The sequence below is a fragment of the Myiozetetes cayanensis genome, unplaced genomic scaffold (genome assembly GCF_022539395.1).
Source record: "Myiozetetes cayanensis isolate MyiCay16 unplaced genomic scaffold, myiCay2020 scf127, whole genome shotgun sequence".
Taxonomy (NCBI): Eukaryota; Metazoa; Chordata; class Aves; order Passeriformes; family Tyrannidae; genus Myiozetetes; species Myiozetetes cayanensis.
Window position 1 is genome coordinate 1 of NW_026086904.1, and position 11,844 is coordinate 11,844.

At 48.0% G+C, this 11,844-nt stretch overlaps 1 protein-coding gene and 1 long non-coding RNA gene across 2 annotated transcripts; both read left to right on the forward strand.

The window, feature by feature from the left end:
• Window positions 1-164: 164 nt before the first annotated feature.
• On the forward strand, window positions 165-1,789 carry LOC126635998 (ankyrin repeat domain-containing protein 7-like). The gene is made up of 4 exons (XM_050307689.1): window positions 165-382; window positions 809-923; window positions 1,169-1,342; window positions 1,431-1,789. The coding sequence occupies exons 1-4, from the start codon at window positions 165-167 to the stop codon at window positions 1,539-1,541; spliced, it is 618 nt and encodes a 205-aa protein (XP_050163646.1). The 3' UTR covers window positions 1,542-1,789.
• A 124-nt stretch (window positions 1,790-1,913) lies between these two features.
• LOC126635999 (uncharacterized) lies at window positions 1,914-5,408 on the forward strand. The gene is made up of 4 exons (XR_007627867.1): window positions 1,914-3,472; window positions 3,638-3,731; window positions 4,198-4,481; window positions 5,169-5,408. It is a non-coding gene; the product is annotated as an uncharacterized LOC126635999 (long non-coding RNA).
• Window positions 5,409-11,844: the final 6,436 nt, after the last annotated feature.

The following is an 11,844-nucleotide window of genomic DNA, read 5'->3' on the forward strand; positions in this document are numbered from 1 at the left end:
AGTGGCACATATAAAAGATCATTGCACGTTTTTGGCGGGAAGACCGTTGGCGGAACAGGAGTTTCCCCGGCTCTTCCAGTGCGCTGTTTTGCTTATTTGCCTTCAATAAATTTCTACAATATATTTAAAAAAAAAAATTTATATCTGGTCATTTGACTATAACAATGCCGTGGCTTCTGAGCAAGAAGCGACGGCAGTCGCCATCCAGCAGCCCCAGTGGGCAGCCCTGGGCTGCCCCCAGCTCCACCAGTGCCTCCGAGCTCAGGGAGAAGGGGCTGGGCAGGCTGCACCGCGCGGCCGCCCGCGGCGACCTGGCCTGGCTGAGGCGGTGGCGCTGGTTTGTGAGGGCAGTTGGCATCGACAGGCGAGACCAGGAGATGCGGTGAGTGCTGTGGGACGCTGATGGCACAGCTGGGCTGCTCCTGAGCCAAGCTGCAGCAGTCCTCGGCAGCCCTCTCTGAAGGACAAGGCTTGAAAAGTGAGCTGTGCCCTGTCAGCTGGGAGAGTGAACTCTGGAGCTTTCACTGCTTGGAGCTGCCGGCTGGGCTCGAGCACTGTTGGAAACGCGTGTCCCCGACCTGCCGCTTCACCATGGTCTCTCTGCAGGGCTGTTTTGCAGCTGCTCAGCCCTCACCTGTTCTCTTCTGCCCTGTGGCTCATCAGCACAGGATTGCAGCAGCAGCAGCAGCAGCAGAGAGCAGCAAGCAGGAGGAGCAGAGTCTGGGCATGGTCCCCAGGGTGCTGGGTAGAGACACAGCTTTGGTTTTCCTTTCTCCGTCCAGGTTAAGAGCGTATGTTTCATTTTTAGGACACCTCTGCATCTCGCTGCGGCAAATGGCCATGCAGATGTCATTCGATATCTGATGAGAAAGAACAGCCAGCCGAACCTCGCTGACAGCTTCAAGAGAACGGCACTGATGAAGGTGTGTGCAATGCCTTAAGATCTTGTAGGTGGGCTTAGTGCTGCTGTGTTAAAGAGGAGATGTCTCGCAGGATTCCTTGCCCCTCAGGCCCATAGAAACATGCAAGTTGCATTCAGCAGGTCATGGGCCTCTGTTAGCTAATCTTTGAAGATGTTCTTCTCTCCCAGCATTCAGGAGCTGAGGGAGTTGTGACAGAGGGGGATGTAAAAGTTGCAAGTCTTTCCCTTTCTGTGTGTTGTTCCCAGGCAGTACAGCAGGAGCAGGAAGAATGTGTTGCTGTTCTGCTGGAACATGGTGCCGACCCGAATCTGGCAGATGCTGACGGCAACACTGCCCTTCACCTGGCTGTGCTGTCTAAAAATACAGCTGTAGCAGGGCTGTTACTCCAGCATAATGCCAAGAGTGATGCTCAGAACCAGGTAACCTTGGCATGTGGGTAAAACTACTCTTTCAAACAGGAGCAGAGCTTGTCTGTGTTTTTCTAATGGGGATTATTTCTCCTTTTAGTGGGGATTTACCCCCTTAAAACTTGCAGCCTTCCTCCAGCATGAGGAGATTCTGCAGTGCCTTCTGACCAAAGCAGCTGACAGGCATGCTCAAGCCGAGCCTGAGAGGTGAGGGGTTTGTCAAACCAGCACACAGGTCTTCTCAGTAGTCTGAAAGTGGGACTGAGAGGAGGGGCATGGCAATGGGCTTGGGAAAAGAAGGAGGAGCCACGTGGAAGCTGTTCCCTGTGTGACTGGTAAAAGCAGGTCTGCACTTGGCTGCTCTCATAGCTTAGGGGCTCGTCCTTTGCCCTGTGAGGTCTGCAAGAAAGCCTTGTCTGTGGTGCCCTCTCCCCACACAGCCCCAGAGCCAGCGGGACACTTGCCATGAGCTCAGCAGCCGGGCTGCTCTGCAGGACAGAGCCAAGGCACAGTTGGGTGCTCTGAAGGGAAGTGTTGGCAGAAAGAGAAGCAACACTGTCCGAGGGGACACGAGGGGCTGACACCGCACCTGAGGAGAAAACTTCCTGCCATGCAGATGGTCAGGGGGTGAACGGCCCCGGGAGTTTGTGCAGCTGCATCTGTGGGGACTTTGGAGAGCAGTACAAGGAGCCCTGGACAGCATGGCCTGACCTCAGAGTTGAGGCTGCTTTAGGGAGGCCCCTTCTCAGCTGAATTCTCCTGTGCTTCCATGTGCTTGGCTTTGCTTTCACGGAGCTTGTAGGAAAGGGGGCAGAGCTGTTTTGGGAGCAAGCAGGGGAAAAATGATGCAGGATCAGACATGTTTCAGATTAAATTTTGGATGCCTTAGGACTGCTCTTGTGGTTCCTGGAACCCATGAGGCTCACCTGGAGGAAGAGAATCTGCACTTGCAGAAGGAGTTGGACAGGGTTGACACTAAGGTATGGAAAGCCTGTCCCTACAGGGATAAACCTAGGGGTGCCAGCTGCTCCCTATACATCATGAAAACAGAAAAAACAGTCTTCTGGGAGCCAGGATGACAGAGACCCAAGGAAGCAGCAGTTACATCGGGCTTTGATCTGCCTCTGTCCCTCCGGCCCCTGCCCCACAACCCGCCATGCTGAGGCAGAGCTGCCTCTGCTGAGGGTTTCACAGCTTGCCGGTCAGGGGGGCTGGGGCTCCTCTCTCTCTGCTACATTCGAGGTCTTCCTGGTTTAAGAAGACTCCCCACGCACTCCTGGTGCGATTTTCGACTCCAGAGCAGGTGTGTGGAGCAGTTCACCTGGCTGCCCTGGCTGAAATGGTGGCCATCAGCTTGTCAGTGATGCCATCCTTCCTGGCCCCACCACACTGAAGCAGAGCTGCCTCTCCTCAGGCATCCACTGCTTCCTGCTCCGGGGCTGCTGGGTGCCTCTCTCTGCACTTCACTCAGGGCTTTTCCCACTTCAGAAAGCTCCCCATGCTCCCCTGGTGCAATCCTGGGCTCCAGAGCACATGTGCCGGAGCAGTTCACCTCTGACCCTTGCCAGACGCCTTCCTTTAGGAAGATGAACTATTCCATGCACCTTTTCATGGAGTAGCAAGCAAGGCAATACAAGGAGTGTCACAGGTCACAAAAAAGGTCGGAGGGGCAGTGTGGGTGCTTAGAACTGTGCTGTAGGAAATCAGTGGAGGGATGGGAGAGGCTGCTGTTAAAGAGGACAAAGGAATACAGCTGGTGTTCATTTGGGAGCAGAAGTGAAGCTCTGAAGGCACTTGAATGGATTGCAGTTCTCTGGGCAGAGGGTGTGCACACACACAGCAGCACAGCAGGCCTTTGGCAGCAGCTGGCTCCTCTATGGGAAAGCTCACCTGACAACTGTGGGTTCTTCCCATGATTTTACAGTTGCAGGAGGAGGAGGAAAAGCATCTTCAGTCTGAGCATTGTGTTGCTGACTTGGAGGAAAAGCATCTTCAGTCTGAGCATTGTGTTCCTGACTTGAAGACTGCCTTGGGTTATAAGGAAAGAGAAGCAAGAGCTTCTTCCCAGAAACTGCAGAACATCCTGTTGGCATCTTCTGAGACTGATAGTGCTCCAAAACAAGTGGAAGAACACGAGCAACAGTAAGAGAGGAACACAGTGAGGGGTCTGTAGCTTTGGGGGACTGGGTGGAAACAACAGGAGAGTCAGTCTGATTTTGAAGGACAATTCTGCTTTGGATTCTGTTACTTAACACAGTTTGTCTTGCATTGGATTTTCTGGTAACGAGACCTGTATTTCTTCTGAAGCTCTCAAAGTGAAAACACCAGACTGGAAACCACTGTCCAACAGCTGAGAGATTGCGTTGAAGCCCTTCAGAGAGACCTGCAAGCCTCTGCCTCAGTAAGCTGCTCATAAATTTCCCTGTTTGTGACTCTTGAGCAGAGCTGCTCATTTCTGTGGAGAAACTGCAAGATGAAGTTTTCCTGGAGAGCCGAGGGGAGCTCAGTTTCTGCATTCTCCTCAGTAGAGGCTGCTCAGAAAGCAGCCTGGTCCTTTCTCCAGCTGCTACAAAAGCCCTGAGGGTATTTTCTGTGGTGGACACTAGAGGAATAGAGATTATAAATTATGAGTGTCATGATGAGCTCCAAGGGACCTGGAGTATTGCTCCCAGAAGTGTCTCACAAATTCTTAAGTAGGTCTAAAGTGTCTTCTTTCTGTCGGGGAATCTTTCCAGTGTTTTCCATGCTCATTTCCAAGAGATGATAAATACAGTTTCACTGGCCACCCCTTTAGAGGTTTTCCCAGATCTCACTGCCTTTAGATCATGCTGAGTTTCCTTTTCTTTTTTTTTTTTTTCTGTGTACAGGTTGGTGAACTTTCCCAGCAGCTGGACATGGAGCCTAAAACAGGCATGCAGCTGGAAGCCCAAAAACCAGGATTTGAAAGAAAAGCTGTCCACTCTGCATGGGATGTGTGAACAACTGGAGGTGGACAAATGGCAGCTGCATGAAGAGGTGAAAAAACTCTACCATCATTTGAAGAATTTCACGCTGGATGGCAGCCAAACAAAACAATGTGAAAGAGATGTGGAAGAACAAGCTAGACGAGGAAATAACACAAAAGCTACAAGAAGTCAATCAGTTTTTGCAAGTAAGTGAATTTCTCACCAGTGTCCATGGGCGCTACGTAAACTTCTGTTGTGGCCATGATTTCTGGTATTTTCCTTTCCCTCCTGCATTCTGTGTGTTAGTGCTGTACTTCTGTCTGTGCTGGAGGCAGTGGGAGAAGGGCAGATGGTTGGGCAGCAGTGCTGGGTGTGTGATGTGCCGGCAGGTCCCTGAATCCAAAGCCTGCCCAAGGCACATTCCCAGTTGGCAGTGCCTGGGGGGATCTCTGTCCCCTGCTCTGGTTCTCTCTGCTCATCCTCCAATGGGTTTGGCAACTTGCAGCTGTCATGGCCAGACATTGGGGTGCTGCTTTGTCCTTGTAGGGGGGAAAGTGCTCAGAAAAAAAGTCACTGAAATGACAGGGGTGGGGTGAGGGGGGTGCAGGTGGGGATGCTCTGATTGTCTTTGAAGCATCCTTTTCAATATGCCCTGTCCTGCAGATACAGTGTCTTTTCATTGGTAGCTTTGACTAAGAGTGCTGATTTGGCCTCTTTCTGAATGAGAAGAATTATTTACCCTGGTAGCTCCTGGGTTCTGCCTTGATTGCTGCTGCTTGTGAGGAGCCACAGCCGCCTCTCTGAGCAAAGCCCTAAAATTGCGTCCATGCCATTTTCTGCTGGGGAGAGCTCTGTTTTTCTTGTGGTGGTTGAAGGTGCACTGTCTCCTTCAGGCACAGACAGCCTACCAGCACCAATTAGGGCAAATTGGAGACAGGAATTGTAATTCAATGAGACACCAGCTGGAAGAAAGAATTAGAGATCTCAAAAGTGAATTGGACAGCGTTAAAAAAGCCCAACAAGAGAGTGCTTGTTGTAAAGAGGCAACACAGGGAGAAATGGAAATGTACAAAGGACTGTACCTGGAGGAACTGAGAACCAGAAGATGCCTCACAAAGAAACTGCAAAGGTAAGTCCACGCTTTTTTTGCAGGGCTAATAAGAGACTCCTTTTTCTTCATGCATTTTCTTTCTAAATCCATCTTCTACTTCTCACCAGCATTATTGCCCTACATAGGCCAACAGGTTCTGATCTAGTTTCCAAGACTGTGGAGAGCTTTGCAAAGCAGTGGCTGCTTGACCGTGGACATGACTGCTCGGATACCTTGCAGCTGCTACAGGTTGATAACGAAGGAATGCAAGAAAACAAAGCCCAGCTGTCCTGGTAAATTAAAGAAAGAACTGTCTCCAGCAAGAAGATGTTATGATTTGGACACTGATACTTTTAATTAGAATGAAACATAACAAATCTTGTTTTGAGTTCTGTTCTCTGGGAAAGTGTTCTGTTCTCTGGGAAAGTGTTCTGTTCTCTGGGAAAGTGTTACCTTCTGATTTTTGTTTTCTAAATATGTGTAGAAAAATAGGTTTCTGTATCTATAGCAAATCCTTGTAGAGAAAATAACCTACCACCCTCTTTCTGACCAATGCGAGCATTGCATGCTGTTCGCAAAAATACCATATAAACCTTTGTAAAATCTTTAATAAACGAGACAAAAAGCAAATTTCTGCTCGTGTCTCCCAGCGTTTTGCGACATAATGGCGCCCGAACAGGGACCGCTTAAGTCCCGAGCCAAGGACCGCATAAGTCCCGAACCTGTACAGAACAAGACGCTGAGGTGGACAGACCTCTCGCAGCGGAGGTGATCATAAGGACATTGCCTGCAACGTGTCCCGGATCCCTGGTGTCGTATAGACGAGCCTGGCTGTTACGTGCTGCCGAATCCTTGAAAAGCTGCAAAGGCGCGCACCTCGATAAGGTATGGAAAGGGAAGCAGCATATCAATTGTTTGGGGATTTCTTAAAAAAGAAAGGGTTAGTAGATATTGACTATAAGAAGGAATTACCTTTTTTATTAGATTACGGTCACTCGTTAGGGTTTTTTGTTAATCCACATACTGTTCACTCTTTAGCAGAGTGGAGAAAATTTGGGGATGATTTGTGGATGAGGGTTATTGATGAGGATAAAACAGCGAAAAAATTTGCAAAGCTGTGGCGTAGTGTCTATAATACTTTACTGCAGCATGAAGCAGAAAAGCGGGCTGTTGAAAAGGCTGCAAAAATTAAAGAGGAAAATAAGTCTTTTGGGGAAACATGGTTCTCTGAATCTACGACTCCTTTACCCCCTTCGGTTTCTGTAATACACGTACCGAATAACCCCATGCATCGCGGTGAGTCCTCGGGAGTAAAAGTTTCTATGGAGAGCAATGCCGCTGTACCAGCGGCGCAGCCGCCGTCTCCACCAGCGCGGCTGAGCCAAACCCGCGGCAGCGGCTGCGCGCCGCCGCTACCACCATCGGCACCGCCGCCGCCCCCCCCATCGGCGCCGCTGCCGCTTCCCCCCCCTTCTCCAAACGCTGTACCTACGCCTAGCTATACGCCTGTCCCTGGGGCCGATAGTGGCCTTGCGGAGGCTGTGGCGCGAGAACGTAGGGAAGCGTGGACTGCATTTACTCGGCACTGCATGCAGGATGGGGATATGGATGGTTTGGCTGCTGTAAATCTGGCTTTCCCTGTAACCTATAACCCGGGACCCCCTGATGGTCAAGGCAATCCTCAAACTGCCATCACAATGACACCCTTAGATTGGAAATTGCTTACTCAACTTCGTAACACTGTTAGTCAATACGGTGCAACTGGGGAGCCCACACGCCAAATTCTTGATTACTTATGGAGCACTCGGCTCCTTCTGCCTGCTGGTTGTCGCACTATCGCCAAATTGTTGTTTTCTCCCCATCAATTGCTTTTGTTTAATACACATTGGCAAGCTGTAGTTGAGCAGCCTGTAGCTACACAGAGAGGACCAGGCGATCCTTTACATGGAGTGACGATAGAAGAATTATTAGGCATAGGAACTTGGATAAGAACTGAAGCACAAATACTCCTTGGGGCTGATAAGATTAGAGAGGTGATGCGCTGTGCTCGTAATGCAATCGATCGTGTTGAAGATCCTGGGGGAACTCCTCTATACATGAGCATAAAACAAGGGAAAGACGAACACTTTGGGACCTTTATTGATAAAGTAGCCGAGGCAATTACAAGAGCCGGCGTTCCTGAGTACCTTAAAGGAGCCATTCTAAAACAATGCGCATTGCAAAATGCTAATCCGGCCACTAAAACAGTCATTAGCACCCTAGGCTCGAATTGGACTATTGAAGAGGCATTAGAGAGATTAGCTCAAACCCCCACAGGCACTCAAGCCTTCCTAGTTAACGCTTTAAACAACTTAGGGGAAGGCTTGAAAAAACAAGCAGAAAGCAGTCAGACGCAAATTTTAGCTGCCTTTGCACCTTTTCAAGTGATGACAGCAAAACCACAAAAAACAAATACTTCTCGATTAAAATATTACCGCTGTGGAGGATCGGGACATATGAGAAAGCATTGCTCCGCTACAGGAGTGTGGTACCAATACTGCAAGTCTCCTTCTCATAATACCAATGTCTGCCGTACGGGAAACGGGAAGCAAAGCGCGAACAAGAACCGCGCTACGAAACAAATAGCTCCTTCCCCGGCAGCGGCGTTCTGCGCTCAGCCTCCACCCTCCAGCCTGCAACAAGCGGCAGCCTTGGACTTGACTTGGCAGCAGCAATAGATACTATTCTTTTTACTACCGAACCTCAAGCGATCCCCACAGGCGTTCAAGGACCCTTAGTAATTGACAATAAATCCATGGGAACTTTATTAGTAGGATGCTCTTCACTTTCACTGGCAAGCTTGTTTGTACTACCGGGAATAATTGATGCTGACTATACTAGGGAGATTAAAATTATGTTATACACCCTTTTTTCCAACAAATGCAAACCATAGGTGCATTACAACCTGGCATACCAAATCCAGCTTTAATCCCACAAGATTGACATATTCTAGTCATTGAGTTAAAAGACTGTTTTTTCACTATCCTGTTACATCCTCGAGACACCCAGCATTTTGCCTTTACCCTGCCGGCTCTCAACAGAGCATCTCCAGATTCCAGATACGAGTGGGTTGTTCTTCCACAAAACATGAAAAATGGTCCTACGTTGTATCAGCTCTACGTTGCAACTGCTCTACAACCCATCCGTAAAAAATTTCCTACCTGGATTATCTACCACTACATGGATGACCTTTTATTCGCCGCAAAGGACCCCTTTCAACCGAATGATACCCTCGAAATTCTCAGAGTGTAAAAGAACACCACCTTGTGGTCTCAATCGAAAAAACCCAACACACCTGCCCTTGGAAATATTTAGGATGGACTTTGACCAACAGAGTCATTCGACCACAAAAACTAATGTTACAATCGTCCATAAAAACTCTCAATGACATGCAAAAATTTATGGGAAATTTGCAATGGTTACGTCCCATCGTAGACATTTCTACTGAATTGATATATAAACTACGTCACCTTTTACATGGCACAGATCCAGCAACACCAATTCATTTAAACTCTAATGATTACTCTGTTATTAATACTATTTGTGATCTTGTTTTGCAGGGTTTGATCTCTCGAAGGATCCCTGATGTACCCCTATGTTTGTGTTGTTGGATGGGTAATCTTTTTACTATGGGACCTATTGTCCAACAGGTGCCATCACCTACTAAAAAAGAAGGGGGAGTATGACTGCCCATAATTGGCGTAACATTAAAAATCTTGCCTGTTTTGCCGTCCAAGAGTTCAATGTTACATCTAATATCTTGGATGAATTGTTACATGATGTGGACAGCATTAGGCATGCAGTCTTACAAAATCGTGCTGCTGTTGATTTCCTTCTGTTGGCACAAGGTCATGGCTGTAAAGAGTTTGAAGGAATGTGTTGTCTGAATCTCTCTGATCATAGCGATAGTATTCATGCTCACCTTCAGCCTCTCTCTTTTTGCCAGGCTGTATCCAGAGAATCCACAAAGCTCCTAAGAGGCTCTCCTCATAAAGGCCATGTCCTCATAAACCCCATCCACCTGAGAGAAAAGTTTACAGACAAAAATAGACTGACCATGTGTACTGCGATTGTAGTAAAAAGAGAATAATAGAGTTAAATATTATAGTGATGTTGTTTTAATTTTTAATAAAGTAATTTTTAGTTATAGCTTGTTTATTTATAATTGTATGTTGATTGTAGAATTTAAAATTTCTTAAAATGTAATTTGCAAAGGCGAAGGGGGGAATTGTCATGGTTTTGCCCACCAGCCCATCCCTGGGGCTGAGGATGGTTTTGTCCAAGTGTCCCAGTTTAAATGAGACAAGGGTCTTTTGCTGAGGATGAATTAGGAGGAAAAGACCCAAACTTCTCTTTCCAAGCAATTATAAATCCAAAATTAAGAGGCTTCGATTGAAGGAAAACAAATTATGGAAAAGGGAAAAAATAACAGCCCTTTATTAAAAGGTATGTGTGTGTTAACAGGAACACGGAAAAAAAAAAAAAAAAAAAACAAGTAAAATAACTAAGTAATACTCCTATACCCACCAATAATCCCCTTCATGAACAAAACCGATAAACCAGCAAAAGGAAAATAGTTCAATTTCTTACACCCTTTGGTGCAGTTCCAACCACAGTCAGCAGGGGGCGCCGTCGGGTCACTGGAGATGCAAAATTTGTAATGTCCTGTACCATTCACCAGGTGGCGCTGTTGGGTCACTGAAGGTGTAAAAAACTTGTAGTGTCCTATTGTAGTCACCAGGTGGCACTGTTGGATCACTGGAGGAGTAGAATTTGTAATGTCCAGTGCCCGTCACCAGGTGGCGCTGTTGGATCCTTGGCTGCCACCGGGGGGGACGGGACACACACAACAGCAATAAAACAGAAAGTTCTCCCAATGGAAGAAAACTCACAAACTTCAGCTGATTAGGGTCCGTTGTAAGCAGGGCTTGCAGTCAGCCAGAGGTGAGCCAAGAGCAGCAGCCAGAAACTCCCCTCCGACAGGGAAAAAAAAAAAAAGGAGCCCGGCACTGTCTGCAGCCCGCAGCAGCCTCTCACCCCGGCAGAGAGAGAGAGAGAGAGTCTCCTCCCCCCCAGCCTCCACCCCCTTCCAGTCACACACCAGCCAACTCCCCCCTTCGTTGTCAAGGAAACAAATCTCCACCATTAAGGGCTCCAGCCGATCCTTTTGTTCAACTAAATGGCCCATCACAGAGCACACACACACACACACACACACACACACACACACACACACACACACACACGGCAGGAGAAAAGGAAAGAAAAATTCCTTGCTAAAAAATACGAACTATGACACCAAGTAATTTCCGGACAAAAAACCAATCAAAAAGTTCAGTGACGCTTTTGCTAATTACATCTTTAAGAAAACGGAAGAGAAGGTTGTGTCACAGTTGAAATTAGGAACAGCAGCCATGTAGAAGAGTAGCGGGCCCGAGGAGGGCCAAAGCCCCCTCCTCCCCAGCTTGGGCCGGGGGGGGCAAGTGCAGCACTGAAGCCTCCCTTCTCTTTTGTGAGAGAGTGAAAAAAAAAAAGGTTTAAAAGACAAACTGCTTAGACGAGAAACTGCTGCAGAAGAATTCCAGCCATGATATAACAGGATTTCCAAGGTCAAGGCTGGCAGCTGAGGCTGCAACAGGAGAAAGAAGAAAAGTTCAAAGGGGAGAGAGCTGCTTTTTCTCCCTTTCGCTCTCCCTCCCTTCAGCAGGGTAAAGACTGAAAAATATAATCCCTGCCACTTGTGAAAATTTGTTAGGGTGAAGAGACCCCCGTGCGGCTCACAGAGGAGCTTGTGGATGCACCAGAGATTTGTGACTTTAACAGAGAGAAAAGCCTTATGCTGGAGCAGGAGCGACTCAGATAAGGCAGAGTCCTGTTAAAAACTTTATAACCCTCGAAGGGGACGATGCTTATGCTGGAGCGAGACGGCTCAGATACGCTTAGGATCCATGTGTGGAATCTATGCTGCTGGTGCTAGAGATTTGTGACCCTGAAAGAACCTACGCTGGAGCAGAAAACGGCTCGGGTAGGGATATTGAAAATTTATGACCCTGAGGGGAATGAGAGAACCTTACGCTGGAGCAGGAACGGCTCGGGTAAGGATGTTGGGATCCACGCGTAGGATCCAGACTAGACCCATACCGAGAAGTCAATCAAAGACTGTTCTCCCATGGGGAGGGACCTCCATAGGGAAACAGGGGTGAACTCTTAAACCATTATCCCCTGTAACCCTGTGGAAGAAGATCCATAGTAAGCAAGTGTCCCCTTGCAAACCTATGGAAAGAAACCCTTCAAAACCTGGGTAACCCTCAACCTTCGGTTTTAGCCCAGAAGGGGGGTAGGCCCAACCCTGGAGGCCAACACAGAATGTGTACTCCGAGGTATCAATATCAATGTTTTCTGCAATATTAATTATGTATATAATTGCATTTCCAACCTTC

What these genes read in the sequence shown, in the direction of transcription:
- LOC126635998 (XM_050307689.1), top strand. Translation starts at nt 165, where the DNA reads ATGCCGTGGCTTCTGAGCAAGAAGCGACGGCAGTCGCCATCCAGCAGC. An exon ending in AGGCGAGACCAGGAGATGCG is followed by an intron (nt 383 to 808) that starts GTGAGTGCTGTG and finishes TTTCATTTTTAG; the next exon opens with GACACCTCTGCATCTCGCTG. An exon ending in AGAGTGATGCTCAGAACCAG is followed by an intron (nt 1,343 to 1,430) that starts GTAACCTTGGCA and finishes TTCTCCTTTTAG; the next exon opens with TGGGGATTTACCCCCTTAAA.